General features: G+C 37.1%; 1 protein-coding gene across 4 annotated transcripts in view; it reads right to left on the bottom strand.

Annotated features, from left to right (window-relative positions):
* FRRS1 (ferric chelate reductase 1) overlaps positions 1–24770 on the bottom strand; it is a 104030-nt gene that overhangs the window by 28860 nt on the left and 50400 nt on the right. For 2 of the 4 annotated variants that reach the window (XM_058716447.1, XM_058716449.1), the window contains exons 2-5: positions 6543–6738; positions 5328–5464; positions 4149–4243; positions 2454–2601 (exon numbers count right to left, since the gene is read on the bottom strand). In XM_058716447.1, coding sequence (XP_058572430.1) covers positions 2454–2601; positions 4149–4243; positions 5328–5464; positions 6543–6738 — 576 coding nt within the window. Of the gene's footprint in view, positions 1–2453; positions 2602–4148; positions 4244–5327; positions 5465–6542; positions 6739–16928; positions 16962–20320; positions 20343–24770 lie in introns of those variants that run through there. The other 2 variants (XM_058716450.1, XM_058716448.1) reach the window with 2 other exon arrangements.

The following is a 24770-nucleotide window of genomic DNA, read 5'->3' as shown; positions in this document are numbered from 1 at the left end:
GGGAACTGTATCCAAACACCTCTCATTTCTTCTACTCTACCGACACTTCTGGCCATCCAGTGTGGGGGGGGGGGTTTTCCCACATTAAGCAATTCTGCAATTCTCAGTGGACACCAAGCACAAGTCCTACTTTGCAATTCCATTCTGACACAATCTACCTGAAGGTAGTGTCCAATTCTACAAGTTAGGAGCTCAGTCCCACAAGACTGTTTACTTCAGAGGCCAACCACAAGGTCCAGGTTCCCAATGAAGGAGACTAGAGGTTCCCATGACCCTCTCCTCAAGTTTGATAATGTACCAGGATGGCTCACAGAACTCAGGAAAACAGGTTTCTTACTAGATTGCCAGTGTATTATTACCCGATGAAACCCAGGAACAGGTGGAAGAGGTGCACAGGGAGGGTATGTGGGCAGGGCAGGTGTGTGGAGCTTCCATGCCCTCTCTAAGGCACCATTCTTCTAGCACCTCCATGTGTTCAGCAACCTGGGAGCTCTCTGAACCCCATACTTTTGGGATTTTTTATGAAGCCTTCATGGAGGCATGATGGATTAATGACTCAATTTTTAGCCCCTTGCTCATCTCTGGAAAATGGAGAGTGGGGGGCAGAAAGTTCCCAGTTTCTAATCATGGCTTGGTCTTTCTGGTGACCTGCCCCCATGGATGGCCCACCCATTAGAGCAAAAGGCATTCCTATCACTCAGGAAATTACAACGGATTTAGGAGCTCTGTATCAGGAACTGGGGTCAAAGTCCAAATATTAGCAGGAACCACAGCAGAAACCAATACACGTTTCTTATTATTTCACAGCAACTTAAAGAAAAGTCACAGTAGAACAGAAAAAACAAACCAGTACGAAACTTGCATTTTGGTCTCTGCTCTCCCCTTTAGTCCATCGTGTTTGCTGAAGAACTTAACTGTCTCTCTTGTATATCTTCAACTATACAGGGACTGAATTCTGAGGTCTCTTCTAGCTCTGTATGAATGCTATAATCCCATGACTCTGAATAAACCTTTCTATAATCAGAGATTATAAACCTGGTATAGAGATACCATAAAAGCTCCAATGAGAACTAATGCCTTTTTTTTTTTTATTTTTTTTTTTTTAAATTTTTTTTTTTCAACATTTTTTTATTTATTTTTGGGACAGAGAGAGACAGAGCATGAACGGGGGAGGGGCAGAGAGAGAGGGAGACACAGAATCGGAAACAGGCTCCAGGCTCCGAGCCATCAGCCCAGAGCCTGACGCGGGGCTCGAACTCACGGACCGCGAGATCGTGACCTGGCTGAAGTCGGACGCTTAACCGACTGCGCCACCCAGGCGCCCCGAGAACTAATGCCTTTTATGTGAATATATGGAAAGATTCCTCCTAGGAAGCTCAGGTCCAGACTGACTATTTACCCCCCTAAGGCAGCTTTAAAATAAATAAACATTAAGACTAAGTAAGCTAGAGCTAGTGCAAATAAAAAATCTAATTGTATGGTCAAAAGTGTAACATTCATAATAATGCAATCAAGTATAATTATATATTGCAAAATGTAGAAGGAAAACAAAATGAGACAGTACAGAAAGAGTACAAGTGCTTTACTTAGTCTTCCTCATGAGAACAAAGAGTTATAAAAAGACAAAAAGAGAAGGAAAAGAAAAAAGGAACTAATATTTACAGAATTTCTATTAAGTGCAAAGCAGTTAGAAACCTTAAAATCATTACATTGTTTAATTCTCATAATAATAGTAAGAGTTCGATATTACTACTTCTCATTTTATAGGTGAAGAAACTGAGACTTTGAGAATTAAGTAGCTTGTCTAAAGTCACACAGAAAGTAGGCGAGACAGGATTCAGACCTGAGTTTGTTCTTTTAACTGCAATAACCTGCCGTAAGACACTTTTCATTATTTTCACTTCTGAACTAATAAGTCTCATTTATCAGAATTTCTTTCAGAAAAACCTAATGTTACTAATATGCACTACCCTTTACAAGATATGTTTTCTCAGCCACAGTTCTTTTGAACCCAAGGGCCTAAACGGAATTCTAGCTGATGAGTTTGCAAAAGAGCTTCTGTAGTTCAGCACATAGAATCCCCCAGTACTCACTGGCCTTAGTGAAATCAGATCTAAGAGTTACATCACCATTTCAAGATTCTGCTCCAAATCTTGTCTAAATTTAGCTTAAGCTTTAATGTTCCTCTCCGTGTTTGATATTTGGCTGTGCAGACTACAGAATGTCATAACCACACCTCGAACATGCAGGGTGTTGCACTCCCTTTATCCTGACCCATAAGTCATAATGTGGCAATAAAGACTTCCTTCAGATTTCCTGCAGAGGTCCCAAAAACTCACTGCCACAACCCGGCACAGCTACTTCTCTGCATACTTCAGCAAGTATAAACCACAATTTCCAAAGACACTGTTCTTTTAGCTTGCATTTGGTGAAACCATGAAAAGGTTACTTACTGATTTGGTTAAATGGGATACAGGAGGTAATGTTGACAAAGGTGCTACTGTAGCTTCAGGTGTTGTAAAAGGCGGTGCATTGGGCTGTGAAATTACAGGGCCAGGAATCTTCACCCAGTAGATTTTATACTTCTCAACAACTGTGACTCTGAAATGCAGTACTAATGAGATCAAACAGAACCCTAATTGTGGCCCGTTATAATTGAATCAAAAAAAAAAAAAAAAGATGAAAAGAAGTAAACTAGGGACACACAACTTAATACTACCCAACAGTACCACCAATTTTGTCTAAGACAAATCTCTAATGACTCTTCTACCTCATTACTAAATGTACTTTTACTGCCCTTGTTCTCTTGCTTACTCTTGATCTTTCTTTTCTTCTCTCCTCCTCGTCTGCCCTTTGGGCATACTCCCAGCAGTCCATGAGTGCCAGATAAGGACTAAAATGCACAGACTTCTATTCCCTGACATATAAAGAACATACTACTGCTACTTATTTCATAGTGTGCTGTTCAAATTATCCCACAGGGCATGTGTAGCAGGCAGCTACAGCAAGAAGTCAGATAGAGGCTGCATAAGCAACACCAGATCTTATTGGCGTCACAGTCCTCTTCCACATTCCACACCACACACAGGTGCAAAGCTGTGTTTCTGTGTGCTAGCACTTGCATACATAGTGAAACAAAACATACAGACATGTCAGGAGACTAATTCTCCTTAAAATATACATCTGTAGGGGCACTGAGTGGCTCACTCCCTTAAGCATCCGACTTCAGCTCAGCTCATGATCCCAGGGTTCGTGAGTTTGAGCCCCACATTGGGCTCTCTGCCGTCAGCACAGAGCCCACTTCAGATCCTCTGTATCCTTCTCTCTCTCTCTCTCTCTCTCTCTCTCAAAAATAAATATTAAAAAAATTTTTTTTGATAAAAAAAACATATATATGTCTCTAACACCACTCAGTTATCATTAAACTGTTTTTATGACATTCCACTTCCCCTTGCACAGAGGATTAAGGGAAATGGACTTCTAATCCTACTGAATTTCATAATTCTGAGGGCATGAACAGTCTTACTAATCTAAATTTTTTTTTTTTTTCAACGTTTTTTATTTATTTTTGGGACAGAGAGAGACAGAGCATGAACGGGGAAGGGGCAGAGAGAGAGGGAGACACAGAATCGGAAACAGGCTCCAGGCTCCGAGCCATCAACCCAGAGCCTGACGCGGGGCTCGAACTCACGGACCGCGAGATCGTGACCTGGTTGAAGTCGGACGCTTAACCGACTGCGCCACCCAGGCGCCCCCAGTCTTACTAATCTAATATGCAGGTTATAACACTACAAAAAAGTCATCCAAATTTTAGGAATTTTTTCATACTATCATATTAAGATAAGAACAAATCTAAAAAAAATGTATTAGTCCATACACCATATATGAACTCAAGTAAATATTAACTAATGCCTCTTAACATGAAGGCACCACAATATTTAATTCACTCAACAGATATGTATTAAGCACCTATTAGGTGTTAGGTCTTGGGCTCGGTGGAAAAATCAAATAAAAAGCAAAACAGACTAAGGTGGTGTCATTCTACACCAAACCACTCCTATACAGGTAAATGTCCAATAGGTATCAAAAATGACACAGACCATTATTTCAATTTGACTAGTTGCAGATTTGTAAGCTCTCCCACTCACAGAAACTTTATGTGATTCGGAGAATTGCTTGGAGCATTCCAGTAGACTTTAATTTTTGTTTTCTTGGATGGATTTGTGTGACTCACAGCATATCCCTGAAACAAAATGGAAAAGAACTACCATTCACTCACTCCGTAGTTGAACATACTGAAACTACTGTCATTTTGCAAAATAATCTGTCATGGCATGATGCTGGCATTCTGATAAATACTATTTTATTTAGAACAGAGACTCAGGTACTCAACAAATACATGTTGGTTAGTCAACACCAGATTAGCATCTGGCTCTGTATATAAATCAGAGTCAGCAGAAATTTAAGAACTGAAAAGAGTTATGAATACTGGGTATGTCAATGCTATATAGAGTCTGCTCATTATTTAATTTATATTATAAATTAAAACTCCTTCCATTAACAGATACAAAGAAAATCCAAAAAATTCATCAAAAGAAAAAATTTCTGCCTCCACACATTTAGCATTATATTTCAGTAATTCCTTTCCCTTGAACAATCTCATTTCCCACTTTCATTCACCTGGCAAATTCCTACTCATTCATTGAGGCCTGACATAGAGATGACCTCCTCCAAGAACCTCTCTCTCAATTCCCTCCAGCCTGTGTGTGACACACCCCGCTATGCTTCTCACCCATCCTGTGTATGCTTCTAATTTAAGTCACCACAATGTTGTACTTATGTGTCTGTCCTATATTCCTCATGTTCTCCTTATGTATCATACATCATATGTCCATATGTTCTACTTATGTGTAAGGCTTTCAGCTCTTCAAAGAACAGAAGTAAGTCTTGTTCGTTACCATATCCCTTGCACCAGGATAGTTTCTGGCATAATAAATGTTTATTAAATCAATGAATGAATGACAAAAATGATACCTCTGTCCCATTCTAGCATCCTATCTTCAATATTAACACCCTTTAAAATCAATATAATAAGAGCCAATATTATATAAAATATCAAAAGCTATAAACCCTTCAAGCTACTGCCTTTTCTCGGATGCTGATGTGTAAAAACATATTGCAAATAGGAAAATTAGGGGGAAAGCTTGATCACTGTGAATCTATTTAGATGTCTGCAAAACATGGGTAATGCCATTATCTCAGAACCCTTAGCTTGTAATGAAAAGATCCATGGAAACTAACAAATCAGTTTCAAACATAACACAAACCTGTACATCTTCACAGGTCAGAAGCTGCGACACTTGACTGTCAATTAATGTGAAGGAGCCAATAGGAGGGCCAGTCAAATCCTCAGCATTACGTGCTTCTAAAAGAAAGCCTCTAAATGGTAGCCCTGACAAAGTAACTGAGAAACAAACAAAAAAATAGTTTATGATAAGGTTTAGCAACATCCCCAAAAGAAAACTGTTTAGAGGAGGCATCTCATAGTTAGAATCTAGCATATGTATACAAAACTACTCCAGGAAAGAAAATGGTAGAAATAATCCCATAGACAAAGAAGGTCTAAACTATGTTCCACAGGACATTCACTCAGTGAGATGTTAATAGCCATTCCAATTCTACGGGGAAAAAAAGCTAAGTGATGGTCAGGGAAGTGTCCATGGAGCCAAATTAGTTCAAAAAATGCTGAATGAAAGTAAATATTTATTTGTTTACTAAAAACCCCCAAGGCCTTTAACATCCTACTATACAGTATGAAACTCTCAGTATATACAACATACAGTGTTCCAAACTGATTTTTCCATACACTGTTTTTGTCAGAGTTCGTTAATATTTTGTATTTCTGGAGTTGCATAAAATAGTTTGCAAAACACTATTATAGATACACTTTTGACAGTCAGCCTACCTTTCACCCAAAGAATCAGAAAAACACAAGAATTTACACTATACCAAGAAGAACAAGGGTTTATTATACCTTAAACCAGATAAAATAAACTTTATTTTCCTCTTCTATTGTGTTAATAGTATTGGTTAAAAAAGATACATATTAACTAACGATAAAAATGTATTTAAAACCTATTCTACTTAGTCTGACCTCGGCTCAGGTCATGATCTCGCAGTTTGTGAGTTCGAGCCCTGCGTCAGGCTCTGTGCTGACAGCTCAGGGCCTGGAGCCTGCTTTGGATTCTGTATCTCCCTTTCTCTCTGCCCCTTCCCCACTCGCACTCTGTCTCTAAAAAATAAATAAACATTTAAAAAAAATTTTTTTTTAACCTATTCTGCTTAGGGAGTAGATTTACTACTTAAGTAATACAGTCATCAATAGTATTTAAACACAAAATGAGAAGTGTAAGATGATGGTATCTTATGGAAACAGGTGAATAGATTTAAATGAAACTATATAAATCCAACAGTAATAAAGATTCAATGTACAGGAAAAGAGGGAAACTCAAAATGCAAAATAGTTAATTCCAACACAGTACCTTCAATCTGGTCTCCTGGTCTGAATGTCATCTGACTCACTGAAACGTTGTGAACAGGGTCAGAACGTGCAGTATGACTGTGTTCAGGAACCATTCCATGGCATGACTTTCCTACTTTTCCGCTGGGATAATTAGCCACAGAACTAACGTGCAACACAAGTATGAATGCACCAAAGGTAAATCCAGGAACTGCCATCTCAAAAAAAAAAAAAAAAGAAAAATTAAAAGCACATTATTTTTATACATAATTAAAATATAAAGCTTTCATATGACAGAATATTAATCCCACAAAATTGCTTTCAACAGACAGCTAACCATATTCTCAAAAATACATAATAAAAAGAATGTGATATCTGAAGTCTGACCTAGATTTGAATCTCGGCTCTACCAATCACCAATGATGAGACTTTAACCAAATCACTCAAGCCTCCATTTCCTTCCCTGAAAAATTAGGAAACTAACACCCACCTTACAAGTTGTTTTAATAAAATGAAGATACAAACTAAAGTCTGACAAGGAAGATATTTAAATAAATGTTAGCTTTCATTAGCATGATTTTCACTATAAGCAAAAGGTTCTATTTCACCTTATCCCAGGAAGCTTAAAGAACAAATAGGAAATGTTTCTTCTGGATTTAAATACCATCACCTAAATAAATATCTGGTATGACTTCTCTCAACTTCCCATTACATTAATCATGATGACAGGGTGGATAATTTAATTTGTAATACTGAAAACTGAGGATAACAGAGAACCAATCACAAGAAACAATATTTCTATTAACTTTAGCCCAGGCACTTCTGAATTAAGAAACACAATTGTCAGTCCAAGCAATTTTCTTCTCTCATCCAGTACCTGCCTCTTACCATCTGTCTAATAGAAAACCAGCTACTTTATGTCAGTCCCACCCTCTGGTAGCCTACATCAACCACTTCAATTGGTGCTTATATTCAGAACCTGCCAATCGCAGCAAATAACAAGGTTTGAGGAAGATGGCAGGGACATGTTACACAGCAGTAAAGTCAGCCGATGAACAGACCCCAAGAAGCAGTTCATTCTCCGTACAAATAGATTAGACAAAATAAAAGCACCCTTAGAATCACTAGAATAAATGACCCTCTTATAGTCATGTAAATTACAATCCCCACATTGGACCAGAACTAAACTACAGAATTCCTGCTAGACACCAGAAATTATGCTGGGGGCTACACATTTCAACCAGCTCTGCACCTTACAGCAGTAGCCACCAAGTAGATAGCATAGGGTCTAATAGTACTATATACCCCTGTCTTTCATCAAACATCAAGCTAGGTAGAGTTTCTCCCATTTAAAAATAAGAAGAACAAGTAAATCGAGAGCTTCTGAAAAAATATAAGAGAAACATAAAATTTCTCTATACAGTCATAAGAAAAGCATAACTTTGAAAATGGTTGATTACTATAAGAAACAATATTTAGGAAAACAACTGTCTTAAACATACACAATGATATATATCAGTTATTTCTCAATAAAACTGGGGCAGAGGAAGAAAAGGAAGACTGAAGAGTGGAGAAGGAATTTTTCTATTCAAACGTGGCTTTAAGGTGCCTTTGTTAGAGGCAGACCTGCTTTTAGGACCACGCAAGATTTGCTGGAGAGGATCAAGGTCATAGTTTTAACCACGTGACTGTGGCCAATTATCATGAAGATTAAATGCAGTAATGTGCTACCCAACTAAAGGATGGTATAAGGGAAAAGTCAGCCAAGTTTAGCAAATACTCATTTGCCACTGACCTCCTGTCAGGTGAAAATGGAAACAAGACAAAATTTCTAGTCTCTGCTTTGCACTGCATAGCTGAATAACGTCAACCCAGTTATATAATCTCTGTCTTTGCTTCTTCATTTGTGAAATATAGTAGATAAACCAGAATAAATTCAGGATCGCCTTCATGCCTAACATTATGATGTTAGAAAGCAAAGTGGGAGTACCTGGGTGGCTCAAGTCGGTTAAGCATCCCACTTCAGACCAGGTCATGATCTCACTGTGAGTTTGAGCCTCGCGATCGGCTCTGCGCTGACAGTGCAGAGCCTGCTTGGGATTCTCTCTCTCTCTCTCTCTCTCTCTCTCTCTCTCTCTCTCTCTCTCTGCCACTACCCCACTTACTCTATCTCAAAATAAATAAAAACTTAAATTAAAAAAAATTTTTTTTAAATAAAGAAAAAGAAAACAAAGTGGGAAAGGATACCGGGAATTAGCAGAGCAAGAAGTGTAAGCCAGGAAAGGGAAGTGACTAAGCATCACCACCTGTCATTCATTAGGAAAATATAACAAATCCAGTCAGGAAGGGAAGTAAACCAGCAATTTCTTTGTTCTTGGTCAGAGGCTGACTATTCAAGGTGCAGCTCTATTGTCATTACAATGGCTAATGATGATTTTCCAGTTACGATTTAAGGAACAGCCTTTTTTCAAAGTAATACTTTAATTCATTAGCCAACCAATGCCAACAGATTGCCTAGTTATGAAAGGGAATAAGGAGTTATTCATGGAGACATTTAAGTTAAAATTATGTAATGTGGATAATGAACTATTATGAGGTCTTCCTTCAAGCATTGAAAGAACTCCCACCAATTTTGTATTATTTTTAAAGTTTTATATATTCCCAATCCACAGTGGGTACAATATAGGAAATAAAACAAAAAGATATCATAACTTGCATTCATCCCATGACAAAGATAGACCTATTAGTTAAAGAATTAAAAGAAAAGTTATCCTGATTCTAACTTAAATATTCCCAAACCTGATGAAAGATGCATAGTTTTCTTTCTTGCCTGAAAAACAAGCAATTAGTAAAAAGGTATGATGCGTGCTTGTACCATGTTCTACATACATCTCACACAACAGCAAAAAATCAAAACAAATGTATTCTTTATTATTTAAATACCAAATGATTGTACTGGCATGAATATTTAATTATTATTGTGATTGTGGACCACAGAGGCAAGTGATATTTATCAAGACCATATATTTAATGACAGCAAAGTAAAATTCAGATAAAATGAGAATTCAGTTGCAAAATACTTAGATGTAAGAAAGTCATTAGAATAAGGAGTCTATGTTAATTAAGAATTATTTTTAAATAAATTGGTCATTAAATGTCTTTTTATGTGTCACTCCAAGAATATGTGAGAAAAAGAAGAAATGGAGAAAAGCATACCTGTTAAAACCAAGTCAGATGATTAAGCTGGCAAGTAACTAATCAAGTCTAGTTATACTGCAATCAAGCTCTAGCTCTCACTGTTAGTCATTCATTTTATGTTGGGTTTTTTGTTGTTTTGTTTTTTTTTTTTTTTTGAGAGAGAGGGAGAGACAGAGTGTGAGTGGGGGAGGGGCAGAGAGAGAGGGAAACAAAGAATTTGAAGTAAGCTCTAGCTCTGAGGTATCAACACAGAGCCTGAGAGGGGGCTGGAACTCATGAACTACGAGGGTCATGACCTAAGCTGAAGTCAGATGTTTAACTGACTGAGCCACCCAGGCACCCCTACTCATTCATTTTAAATTAAGGCATCAAAAAGTTCAAAAGTTAACATGCACACAAAAAATTGTGGGAACTCAGCCCAGTAAACCCAATCTACATCACCCAAGATATGAGTATGAGCACAGAGTGAGAGTCTTAATTAATTCACAGGTATGAGGTAACAAGATTTTCCTAATTATGAAGAATGAGTTGTAAAAAAAAAAAAAAAAAAAAAAGGCAAAAACTTAACCAGAAGGGTTTACTATAAAATATTTAAATAATTTGGAAAAGGTTGTGTGGTTTTTGTTTTGTTTTGTTTTGCTATACACAGTGGATTTTATTTAATTTTTTACCACATTCACAATAAGTATTTTTTACATTATGACCCAACAAACATTTCAAGAGACATTATTTACCTTTACCACATGGGATAAACTTGTATATCTCCTTCTTTTTTTGAAAGAGAAAGAGACAGGTAGCGGGGCAGGGAGAGAGAGAATCCCAAGCAGGCTCCACACCTTTAGGAAGGAGACCAAGGCAGGACTCAGTCTCATGAACAGGGGGTTGATCTCACAAACTGTGAGATCATGACCTGAGCCAAAATCAAGTCAGATGCTTAACCGACTGAGTCACCCAAATGCCCGTAAACTCATATATTTTCTATTCCTTCCTCTTTTTTATGTTGGTTTTATGTATCCTACTGAATCGTTATTGCACAACCTACTAATGGATCTTAACCTGCAGTTTGAAAAATACTATTTTACAGCATATCCTTGACCATTAATTTTCAGCCTTGAATCGAGCTCTAAATCAGGAATATCAAGGATTTCACATAAAAAGGAGAGTTCTCAGAACTAAAGAAAAAAATAATAATAAGCCAAGCAATAAGGAGAATTTGGGACACAGGAGATGGGTTCAATGAAAATGTCTTATTCTCTCTTATTCCATTTGTGACCTAAACAAAAACTATAAACATGGCTAATAGCATTCTCATGGTGACCTTCTGTATGAGGAAAACAAATTTTAATCAATCATAACAGAAAAACACTGCAATCCCTAAAGCATTTACACACCACTTTCAGAATTTCCATCAACCACATTATACAATGTGCCAAGTATATCATTATTTCATACCCAACACAGTTTTCATTTTATTTCATTACTAGAATTCCAATGACACTATTTTCTTTTACTTTGTTACAAGTGTAAAATATTTCAATTAATTTATAAGTTAAGCATGCTTTTGCTTCTAGGCTTTTGGCCTTGAAACAGAACCAGCAATTATAATATTGCTTCTCTTAGAAAATGGAATTGAAATTCCAAGCCAAATTGGAAATTAATTTTAGGATACAGCACATTTGTAACATCAGCATTTCAGGTAGGATCAAGGGGAAACCTGATAGGTTCTTAGACTAGGGTTAGAGGTAGAGAGAGGTGGAAACAGAGTGTCAGAGTTAGGTAGAAAGACTTTTAGAAAAATAGGTAGAACCATAAGAAGGATAAGGAGATTGATTCAGTCAAGTAACTTAAGACTAAGCACAAGAGATACACAGAAAACAATGAAATTTCTATGACATAAAGAAAAGGATTACATTTCTACTACACAGGAGGGAGGAAAGGGGACAGAGCACAGAGAAGGAGAAAAGAAAAAGAAACAAATGTTTAGTGAGAACCTGGAAGATACTACACCTAATGCAATCCTTACAATCAGCAGATAGTATCTTCACTTTAGAGACAAAAAAACTTGAGGCCAGAGAATGTACCCTAAATCATATACACTTTGAGGATTAGAACCTAAATCTAGGGGCAACATCCATATTCTCTCTTCACTCTGCATGGCTGCTCCCTCCTTGGAGAAACAAGCATGTAGGAAGGAAACAAATCCAGCAAGGATGCAAATTTCACAATGAACAAGGTGAGAGTGGGGGCATACTGTGACAAAGGTGAAATCTAAATTAGCCTAATTCAGAATGTTGAGTGGTGCCTGGCTGGCTCAGCCAGTGGAGCATGTAACTCTTGATCTTGCAGTCCTAAATTCAAGCTCCACATTGGATACAGAGTTTACTTAAAAATAAAAAAGTTAAAAAATAAAAAAAATTAAGAAACAGAATGTCGAGTCTACTCTATGAGCCAAAGAAGCAATGTAGAAGTCTCTTTCATAGAACTAAAGCTCCTGAAAGAATGGATGGTAAAACCACCAGTTCAATGCCTAAAAACACTAAGTTGTCAATAAATGGTAACTGCCACTATTTATTAGCACCATTCAATTTCCTTATCACTAGTATGTGCTAATTTCTTCCAAACACTGCTGTGACTAGACAAGTGAAATTTTCATATATTTCTTTCAACTGCATTTAATTTGTTCAAGCCTTCTGAAATGTTTCAGAAAATGTTCTCTCCTTCTTTCCAGCAATTTAACTTTACCTTCATAGAAAACTTCCACACCAAAAATTAAATTGACTTTGATAGCAGAATCTCAAATTATAGAGAAATTGAAAAATAGGTCAAGTATTTCCACTTCCTCAGATAAAAATGTTTCAGACTCCATTTGCACAGCAGGAAGCAAAGAGAAAAACAGATTTTTTTAATTAACAATTGGAGTTATGACATTTTCAGAGATGGTTCTAAAAAACAAAGAGGCATTAAAAATGGCACACTGAACGCCAATTTGAGATCTGTCAGGTCTAACAACTTAAGATGGTTGAAAAGAATTCTGACAAAGAATTTAGAGTTTAAGTAAAAGCAAGAAAAAGTAAAGGGAAAGGTAGGAAAGAAACCACAGAAGAAAAAGTAATAGGGAACTCTACAGTTTAATCCTGATTCCCCTAATCACAACATCATCAACAAGGAATTTTTCCATCATCTTTATTCATCTCTGGAAAAAAAAGGTTGGAAGCAAATACCTTACTACATGATATATAGAGTTTTCATCTGGATCATTCCACATGGCATTCGCAATAACCCTGTCCTCAACACAAAATTAGGTACAACATGGAACGGTTCCTTCTCTAAAGATGTAAAACTAATAGATGAAACAAAAGTAAATGCCACTAATCTAGTATTTAAATGATGTAATTTATTGAATGCCAATTCCATTCCTGTTATCACAGTAGGTGTGTCACATAAATGAACTCTAATCCTTGGAAGAAACATATCAAGAACTTTTTGTTGTATGGAAACTGAAACTCACGGAGGTTATAAAAAACTACCATCTCAGATCACACAAGGTAGAACAGGAAAAAAAAATGCATTTCATTATAGAAATTTAGAGGTATGGGAGAAAATAAGAATAGAAGAGCTAACAATTGCCAGGGGCTTACAACATGTCAGGCATCATGTCAGGTACTTAGCATGCCTTCCTCAAAGCAACACAGGAAGGTATGAGGGGTATAATTGTCCCCACATTGTAAAATAGGGCACTGATTAAGACATTTGTCAGAGTTGCAGCAAATGAGTGATGAAAAGTATGGTCTCTGATCTGGTTTCTGAGGTTTTAACCAATAAGCCATCCATAGATTCAGATCAGACCTTTAAGGCTGACATGGTAGGTAAACAATGGAGGAAAAGGAGTTCAAAATGAGCACAATTTGAATGGGAGCAATAAAAGAACCAAAGGTAGAAAGAAAAAAGTGATCATGGACTTTTGAGGGACATTAGACCTATTTAGATCCAAGGTCAAATGTTAGAAATAGTCATTGTAAAAAATATTGTTAAGTCTGGTTCCTCTCCATGCCTCATACATGAATATATCCATTCCCAAGACTTTTTACCTTGGCCCCCCACATTTCTCTGCAAGCTCATCACTTCCATGGCCTCAATTTTTATCACTAGGATGTTTCTCAAATCTTCCAATTACTCCCACTCTACATCTCCTCAATGCTTTGACTCATACTTACAACTGTATATAGATTTCTGTTTGGACGACAATAAGCTCAACTGGTCTGCAATGAAATTCATCATTTTTTCCTCCAGACTAGTTTTTGCATCTGACTTCCCTATTCTGATGGAGGCCTGGCAACACATTTCTAGTCACTAAGACTTCACACCCCATATTCTCAAGATTTGACACCAAACACTCTTTTGGACCCCAATTTCCAAGCAAGCTCTGCAGATTCTTCCTCCACCCTTCCACTCTCCTACCTACCCCTTCTGCATCTCTCTTTGACTTTCTCTCTATTATATCTGTCTGCTACTTTCCATTCCGCCATCACCAAAGCACAAAGCCTTCATCACCTGTCACCAAATTAATGAAACACTCTCAATTGCCCTCCTTGTTTCTGTATCGCCATTGTGATTGTCCTAAACAACACCACAAGATCATTTTCCCAAAGCACAACCCACTTTCAAGGATTTTATTCTCCCATGTTCTAGTGACAAGGTACCACGTATACTTATTCCAGGAAGAAGCAACACTCTTTCTTTCTCCCCATGTCCTGCCTTCTAACTGGGACCTATTTCATCTGCCAAATTCCTCCTCATGTGAAAGTTACATATATGTTACATGGGAAAGAATAAGATACAAAAATCTCTGTACACTATACCTTTTATGTAAAAAAAAAAAAATTCATTGCCTATCATTTCATGGAAAATCCAAAAGACTGATAATTTCCAGTATCAACACGGATATAGAAAAATGAGCACACTCATACACAATGAAGAGTGTAAACTGTCACAATATTTTTGGAGGAAATTTGACAGTATCCTACTAAGCTATGTTTAACCTCTGCTCTAGGCATTTCAATTCCAGGAATTATCCTACAGAAAAACTCACACAGTTATGCTAAAATTATTTGGAAAATGGCAAAAACCTAGGTGGTTACAAAAATGAACTATGCTACATCCAAACTATAGAATACTTCATACTCACTTAAAAGAATGAAATAGAATAGTCAATGATAAATATAACAGCCAATAATTACTGTGTGCTTTATGGGAGCTAGGCATTCCTTTAAGTGCTTGCAAGTATCAACTCCTTTCACAAAAACCCTAAGACATGAATCCGCATGTACTTAAGTGGAAACATGCTCATGCCACACCGAGGAATGAAAACAAGCAAATTGCAAAATGGTATTTAGTATATTGAAAGATATATCACTTAAAAGTTAAAGGGAAAAGGAAAAAAAAAAAACTTCTATTCCACACTTTAACCTTTCTCAATAGTGGTTATCACCAGGAGGGTGTTTTCAATAGGGGAAGAGGAGTGGACTTCCTCTTTTTTAATCCTCTTTGTATTGTGCATATTTTTTTGAAAAGGGTGTTTATAACATAAAAATCACAAAAATATATAATATGAAAATATAATATATAATATAAAATAATTTAAAATTTTTAAAGCATGTAGTGCTTTAAATATAATAAAAAATTATAATTTGTAACTATAAAACATGGGATATATAAAGACTGTAAAGAAATACCAGAAAATTGTTTTCTTTTATCTATTTTCAAACATTCTATGTTACTTTTACAGTTTTTGCTTGGTTTTGTTTTGGTAAATAAAACCTCCTCCCCTCTTTCAAGGTCCATTTGCAAAGCCATCAACTACTGTCTCCTATGATCCAGTGAACACTACGGACATTGAAATCACCATCGTTTGAAGAATTCAGCTGCCGGTTTTAACCCAGCAGGCACCACCTTAGTGACCGTGAGCGAATTATTTTAACTTTACCAGGCTTTAGTTTTCTCATTTTGCTAGAAAAAATGCAACCAACATCAAGGTGCTTTGTGAAGATTAAATAAAGTAATACGTATGAAACATCTCGCACAGTGGCCACCATAAACTAGGTCTTCCATTAAAACCTCCTTCTTTCCATGGGGTCTTGCCTATTTCTGCCAACCTCAAGTAACTGTTCTCTTTTCGGAACCTCCAGAAGCTTTGATTTTGCTGATAAAAAAATTTATCACCCCTGCCCCAACTGGTGACTTGTCCTATGGCCAGAGGTGTCCCGCGTGTTGATCTCCTGTCACACTAACAGTGTACCTTGAAAACAGCACTTGTACAGTGTGATTTCCAGAGACTCAGACATTACCTAAATGGACACGTGTGAAACAGAAGCTACAGTTGGCCAAAAGAATCAACATGTTGGGTTATTAAACAACTTACTAGAACTCATCCCTTCAAACAAAACCATCCTCTAAAAAGTCTAGTTCATTGTTTTCAATAAATCAATAAACCAAAATTTAGCCTCCATCTCTGTACAGTACTCAAATCTTTACACTTTTTCTCTTAATTCGGAATTAAAAGAAATTACCTGAAGCTCAAAAGTTCAGCTCTGTAAAGAAATATCCCTGGATAATGTATTTACAAATTGAAAAATCTCCTTTGCCCCTAGGCAAGCACTGACAAGATACAAAAACGGGGGAGGAGTCGGGGCGGGGCAGAGGTAACACCTTGCCACCCTTAGAGCCTTTCTTAAATTCTAAAGGCACACCAGGGGTCGGGGGAGCTAAAATTTCTAGTTTAAAACACACTTTAAAAACGAAGTAAGGCTCTGAATAATCTGCATACAGGTAATTATCCCATTAGGTTTAAATATAAAAGGGAGTTCCGACAGTTTCAACTTTTCAAAAAAGAAGAAAGAAAGAAAACACGTGTGCATGAATACACTCCAAGCTTTTCAGGATCCCAAGCACGACTCTACTTACAATCTCCCTTTTCTGGGATTAAAGCTCATTAGTCAAAGTCACGGGACATATTACTAACCTAACTCGTTTGTGCACCCTCATTAACTCAATACAAGTCCAGAACATAATTTGTTAAAGCGTTCATTCTGCGTCGCCGACTGCCCCCATGATCCATGGCGCCTGCTCTCCAGTACTGTTGCCTTAGCTGGCTTCAATTTTTAAACGCTTTGCGGAGAGCTCTGACTTAGAGAAAACAGAAGGCGACACTTACCTTGAGAAGCGAAGGCAGCCTAGCCAACTTCCGGTTTTGTTACAATTTGTATCTCACTTCAGCAGCTGGGTGGAGCTAGCTCACCCAGTAACCAGAAAGTTTCCCAAGCTAAACTAAGCTGTAAAACTTGATTTGCAAGACGAGAACTAATTTTTGGACTCCATTTCTGAGAATTAAGCGTTCTGTTTTACATATAAGAACACTTTTGGCCAATTAATAGTTATTTCATTGAGAAAATTATGTATTTGTCTTTAACTACAAAACCATTTGAAAATACCTGTTCCATATACTCTAAGACAAACAAAAGAACGTAGTTATGCCTAGGTAGGGTTGCCAAGTTTAGCAAATTAAAATATAGGATGCCTGCTTAAACTCAATTTCAGATAAACAACCAATATAAATATTGTTCTATGCAGTTTGGGGAAAGTAATTATACTAATAAATGATTCATTGTTTTTCTGAAATACAAATTTACTCTATTTTTTCTGGCAACCCTATCTAAGGCATAACAGTAATTAGCAAACTATTTCAACTAACTACAAAAGGTGCAAAGAATCAGACTGCATAGAACTGAAACCTTGGAAAATGTAAATGACAAAAAAGAATTATTTTATTTTGCAAAATTCACTCTGAAACTTAGGGGTTCCATTTTCATTTCTTTTTAAGCATTTAATCTTTGTTTTGCGTAAGATTTTTTTTTTTGAAAAAGAAAATTTTTAGGGCTAGGAAAAAACAATGAATCTGAAAATATTAAACATTCCAGCACAGACTATGACTCACAAGTGCAGACTGGAAAATAAATGGTGTCATATACACCTTAACCTGTGATCACTGGTTGGCAATCAACACGACTAAAATCTCTAAAACCATTTTAAGTGGAGAGAGGGGAAAGAACACAATCACTTTAATCTTTCTCCTTAAGAACTACTCGCAATTACCAAAAACCCTCTTTACAGGATTTTAGATAGACACTTTAAATAAAGATGCTACAGAAAATAAATAAATAAATAAATAAATAAATAAATAAATAAATAAGCTACAGAGCTGGTTTTCTATCCTAAAGCTGCATGGAATATGAACAGAAGCACACTCAGTCAAGTTTCAGTCCTTCCGTATAAAGCTTCAGGCGATGGCATAGCTTTCTGCAGTTATACTTAAACCTTTTCCAGAAATAGTCCCTGGGTGACACTCTGCATGCCAAAAGCATGATTTAAAAGATTTATAAAACAAGTAATTCTTAGAATATGTTATAATCTTTTATCCTAAAGCACTCTTAAATAGATGAACCTGGGGGGGCCGGGGTGGGGGGGGGAGAAAAAGGGGCAAACCAGGAACCAGACTGAGGGTTACCAGAGGGAAGGTGGGCAGGGGGATGGGTGAAATAGGTAATGGGGATTAAGGCGGGCACTTGTGATGAGCACAGGGTGTTGTATGGAAGTGTTGAATCACTAAATTCTACACCTGAAACTAATACTACATCGTATGTTAACTAACTGGAACTTAAATAAAAACATGAAGAAGAAAAATAAACAGTAGTGGGAGGAACTGAATAGAGAGGCTTGGCTCTATCTAAAAGCACCCTTTTCCAGGCTATCATTGCCCCCAAAGTCCCGAGCTATAATTCCCCTTATCACTCCCTGCCAGCAGTTCACCTCTAGCCAGCTTTTTCTTCATTAGCTACTTGTTAGCTGTCACAAAAGGAACCAAATTTAGTAAGATGTTCAATGGAGCTTCGACTCTGAGTTGACACTATCCTATTGGATCCCATTCTCATGCCTCTAAATTGGTGGTTCTCAAATTTTCAGTCCAGACTCCTTTACAACTTTTTAAAAATCATTGTGGACCCCAAAGAGATATTTGTTTATATAGGTGATATCTATCAGTATCTATATGTATTAAAAATTTTAAGCGAGAAATATTTAAATACCCACAAATTCATTTTTAAAGAACAAAACAAACTCATTAAATATTAATATAGTATTTTTTTTTTTAGCAGTGCCTTTCTGACTGTTTTCCAAAAAGAAGAGTTTAGTGAGTGGAGTCGTATTGTTTAATTTTTGCAAATCTCTTTAGTGCCTGGCTTAACAGAAGACTGCTGGAGTCTCATATCTTCTTCTGTATTCAGTCTGTTGCAGTATCTTACAACACATCATGTAGCCACTGGAAAACTCCAGGGTATACTCATGAAAGAATGAGAATGAATAAGGCAAATAAAGTACAGCAAGAATGAGAATTAGCATTTACTGAGCACTCATTTTGACCAAAGCACATGTATTATCCTAAGTCTCACAAGAACTGTAGGTGAAAGGTATTACAGTATTACAGACATTCTACTGCTGAGAATGTTAAGGACATGCTTGGTTAAGTAAATTGCCCAAAACCAGGCAGAGAAAAGTGGCAAGGCAGCGTTCTAAGCCACAGCTACTAGCTCTCTGCCCTGAGCCTCACTGCCAAATCTGAATGATGTCTGATGGACCAAACATAAACTTGCCTTTCCTATTATACTCAGCATTTCATAAAACACAGGATTCACGCAGAACATCCGCAATTGATTAGACCCTGCTTCAAATCAATAAATCCAAAACCCACCATCTAAAATGGACCCATTATCACGTGGCCTTTAATTTTGTCAATCTTATCCAAATTCATCCTCTCTTTATCTCCACTGCCATCACTTTTCCTCTGTTTTTGTTACCTCAAAAGTAAAAATGAGGGGTTACAACCAAAACCATATATTCTCTAAGGTCTCCTGCCAAATTGTGAAAGCAGGTTTCTGATGACTAGAAAGAAACACATAATGGTCCAGAAAAAGACTAATTTTTCAGAATGAGAATTAACGAAATTATCACAATTATTCAACAAGTATTTATCAAACACTTAATATATGGCAAATACTGTGCTGGGCACTACCCTATGTTTGTACAAAGTGGCTCTATGTCTAATATATTGTGATTTCTTAGGTGGGTAATAAAGAAAGAACAAAAGAAAGAAAGAGGGGTGGGGGAGAGAAGGAAGGAAGGAAGGGAGGGAGGGAGGGAGGGAGGGAGGGAGGGAGGGAGGGAGGAAGAAAAAAAGGAAGGGGCATAATTACTTGATAAACCCACATTTCTGTAGACATGCAGTTCTCATTGCTTTCCGGATGTCATTGGATTAAGAATCTTGAGGAAAAAAGATTATCCTGGATTATCCAGGTGTGCCCTAACTGCAATCATAAGTATCCTTAAAAGAAGAAGCAGAGGAGATTACACACAAAGGAAGACAATGTGACCATGGAGGTAAACATTGGGGTAATGCAGCCACAGGCCAAAGAATGTCTGTAGCCACCAGAAGCAGGAAGACAGCAGGAAAAGATTATCAACTAGAGCTTCTGGAGGAAGTGTTTTTGCCAATACCTTGACTTTGGCCCAGTGCTACTGATTTTGGACTTCTGGCTTCCGGAACTGTAAGAGAATAAATTTGTTGTGGTCATTTGTTATAGCAGCTGCAGGAAACAATCAACTCCTCTTTCCAGTTTCTCCTGTATTTTTATCAATCAGTGGTACCCATTCTCTTCAACACTCAAGCAAAACCTAGAGATGACTTTCAACTTTTGTCTCTTTCATATTTTATAGCTCAGAGTTTTTCAGTTTGGAGCCACAATCCATTTATTAATGGATTATAAAATCTTTAGTGGGTAACAATCAGAAAAATGTTAATAAAATAGCATAGAAAAAAACAGAGTGCATTACATATGATAAGGGTAAATAAATGCTGTTTCATGAGGCTATTCGGATTACATCTGTGAGTAGAAATGTCCTGAGTTTCTTATTTCTTACTGTGGGCAGTAGCCCAAAATGTTGAAACCAATTGCTTTTAATATCTCCCCAAGTCAATTATCATCTCCTCCTTTCTGAACACTCACATGTAGGCCTTCGTACTTATTTATTCTAAGCAGAGGAACATGGTGGTCTCGAATCAGACCACCCAGGATTTGAAGATCAGCTCCACCACTAAACTTTGTGATCTAGACCTCTATCATAAATGAAGATCATAATACTTTCCTCATAATAGTGTGAGAATTAGCTGAGATAAAATTGCTTAGTTCAATGTCTAAACATAAAAATTGTTCAGGGCACTGGGTGGCTCAGTCAGTTAAGCATCTGACTTCAGCTGGGGTCATGATCTCACAGTTTGTGGGTTGAGCCCCCCCATCAGGCCCTGTGCTCACAGCTCAGAACCCGGGGCCTGCTTCAGATTCTGTGTCTCCCTCTCTCTCTCTGCCCCTCCCCCACTCACACTCTGCTCTCTCTCTCAAAAATAAACATTAAAAAAAATTGTTAATAGTTCAATAAAATATGTGCACTATAATGATCTACGCTCAAATTCTCTGGACTGTAGTAGTAACCTTCTAACTAATCTATCCTGCTTCCTCTCTCATGACCTTCATGAATCCTGCTGACAATAGTCCAACATTAGATTAATCTTCCTAACGCATCGCTTTTATCAATAATGTTCTGTGACGTACCATTGCTTATAGAGTTAAATCCATACTTTTTCAGACATTCAAAGCACTCTGAAAAAATAAAACGAGTGGGGGGGCACCAGGGTGGCTCAACTGGCTAGGCCTCTGACTTCAGCTCAGGTCGTGATCTCACGGTCCGGTCCGTGAGTTCGAGCCCCTCATCAGGCTCTGTGCTGACACCTCGGAGCTTGGACACTGGAGCCTGCTTCAGATTCTGTGTCTCCCTCTCTCTCTGCCCCTCCCCTACTCATACTCTGTCTCTGTCTTTAAAAAAAAAAATGTTTTTTAATAAATAAAAAAACAAAAATAATAAAAATAAAGCACTCTGTCACCAGGCCACACCTTCATTGCTTTCCCACCAGGTACTGCTGATTAAATCACCCCATTAAATGCAAAGACTCATTCTTATGTTTCCACATTTGCTAATGCTGTTCCCTTATCTCATTTCTTTCCAAATATTAAACACCACACATTCTTCAAGGTTTAGAAAAAGTCCCAATTCATCCATGAAACTTTTCTGATAATCAGAACTAATATAATTTCCTCCATTATAAAATGGCTATATGGCCAAGCAAAACTGTCATAGTCTCTGAAGTCTGGCCCACTTTGGTTGAAATCCCAGCTCTGCTCTTTAATAGCTGTTCAACTTCAGGCAAGTTACTTAACCCCCTAATCTCACTTTCTTCATTTGCATAAAGAAGGTAATGATACAGAAGTAGGGTTTTTGTGATGTTTTCATGAAATAATATCTCATCACACTGACACCAGAATGATCTTGAAAACCTGCTCATGACATTACTTTTACTGTCTTATGTTAGAGTGAAGAAATACACATTACCTAAGATGCCATTGACACACTCAAGCAGCCATCACCATTGCTTATAATACTCTTCACTGCTAAACTGGACATGGCCTCAGATCCTTCCCAATACACTACACCAAGTGGTCAATACCAATGGATGAAAATCCACACTAACTATAAGCAGTCACTGAGATAGGGACTATGTCATTACTTTCAATTCCTTTTTTTAGGAACTAAAAAAATCTATGTTAAATATCTCACCTTAATTTAATGGTAGAAAGATGGATACTAGAAAGCTTATCCCTTTCCAAACTTGATTTGAATTTCAGTTCATTTTAAGGGCAGAGTATTGATTATAATGAAAGCATGGAAGACATTCTTTATTCTCTTTAATTACATTATTTTCTTTTATAGCATTTTAATTTACTCTAAGACAATATTAATGCTCTGTAATTATGTGCCAGAGATGGTACCACTGATCAAAGTAAAATATTAAAAGTTTGATTTAGCTTTATCAAATCATTAATAGAATCTCTGTTAATCATCTAGAGACACAATATAAAGATAAAAGTCTTGGTAATTACAATCAGTGGCTTCTACTATTTTCTATCAATTAGGGTTATACTATATTCAAGTTTCTACCATACCTGTTATTAAATCAATTAAAGCAAATAAGAAAAGAAACTAAGAAGGAACCAAGGAAAGGAAGAATATAGCATCTATTAAGTAATAACCTAGTCCTATTCAGTAATAAATTAGGTTTTTTTTTAAATTTCCCAAGGTTTTTTTTTTGTTTTTTTTTAATGTTTATTTATTTTTGAGACAGAGAGAGACAGAGCATAAACAGGGGAGAGTCAGAGAGAGAGGAAGATACAGAATCTGAAACAGGCTCCAGGCTCTGAGCTGTCAACACAGAGCCTGACACGGGGCTCAAACTCATGGACCCCAAGATCATGACCAGAGCCAGAGTCCGACGCTTAACCGACTGAGCCACCCAGGCGCCCCAATTTCCCAAGTTTTAACAAGGAAGAAATAGTATAATTTACTGGAGAATTTTGTTTAGCAGCTCTTGGGCTACATGACTTTTTAAAATGCCATTTGTTTACAAGATGGCTTGGGTCCTATTGTGTTAAGTGAATGCCTTTAATATATACAAATGTAACATAGTCTTAATATTGAAAAGAAACTATGCTCTCCACAGCCAGAATGAAAAGTAATAGAGTTATCGAATGCGTAGAAAGTCATTGGTTTCTTTTACACACAAAACATTATACAGTCAGGATGACATTTATAATGAAAGCTGGAAGCTCTAACCATTGTTGCAAGAACACTTTTTGTCCATTAGGTAAGCCTTCAAAATTGTAGAATTTTAAATTCAACAAACATAAAGCGTAAGAATAAATAAGGTCGCAGTACTCAGGGACCAGGAATCACGAAACAAATGTGTGAAACAGCATCGTGTGCTCTGAAAATGAAAAATAATCCCAGACCATGAGTGACCTGAGGTGAATATGATCATCGCCCTCAATTCTACCAGAGGAAGCAGGATCTTGTCTACCCTCGAGTGCCCCAAAGGTGAGTGCAGAAGGAAAAGCCTTCACTCAAAAGCTTCTGGTTGCATAAAACCTGAAGGCAAATACCAAACATAAGATCCTGCCAATGAAACAATATCAAAATAAGGAGAGCAAATCCAAACCTGGTCATTAATCAAAGCAACTAGTAGGAAAACACAAGCTGAAATATGTGGCCAAAATAAGGAAACTAGAGAACCAAGAAAAGCAGGGGTGGGAGTAATGGAATGGTGAAAAGTATTGATCCGGATTAATTCTGGAATGGAGCACAGAAGCTTTCAGTGACTTTTTATGCAAGAGTAGGCCAGCTTAGGCAAATAGGGCCTTTTAAAGGGATAAAATTGAACGAACACCATCTAATCCCTAGAGTTTTCCAGATATCCCCCCTAAAATGGCCCAAAACATTTAGTGTATTTTTTCTTGTATCCTGACTTTTTAAACTACTATGAATTGCATAGATACTATTTCTACAGATTTTAATTGCTGAAACTGAAACAATAAAGATTCCATTCAATTCCATTTTTTTCCCCAAAAGCAACCATTGTTATCAGTTCAGCATATTTCCATCTAAGACTTTACATGCAGTTTTCTGTACTTACAAAAGTAGGTAGGCGCACCTGGGTGGCTCAGTCAGTGAAGCATCCGACTTCAGCTCAGGTCATGATCTCTCAGTTCCTGAGTTTGAGCCCCACATCGGGGTCTATGCTGACAGCTCAGAGCCTGGAGCCTGCTTCAGATTCTGTGTCTCCATCTCTCTCCCACTCCCCACTCACACTCTGTCTCTCTCTGCCTCAAAAATAAATAAACATTAAAAAATTTTTAAAAACAAAAAAAACAATAAAAAACAAAAAATGTATAGCTTTGGTTTTGTAATAGAAATAGTATCATTCTCTTCATATTGTTCTGAAATTTTTTCACCTAACAACATATAGTCAAAGAATAACTCTGGTATTTAAGACACCGTTATA

The sequence above is a fragment of the Neofelis nebulosa genome, chromosome 2 (genome assembly GCF_028018385.1).
Source record: "Neofelis nebulosa isolate mNeoNeb1 chromosome 2, mNeoNeb1.pri, whole genome shotgun sequence".
Taxonomy (NCBI): Eukaryota; Metazoa; Chordata; class Mammalia; order Carnivora; family Felidae; genus Neofelis; species Neofelis nebulosa.
This window is presented reverse-complemented; position numbering and strand designations above follow the sequence as displayed.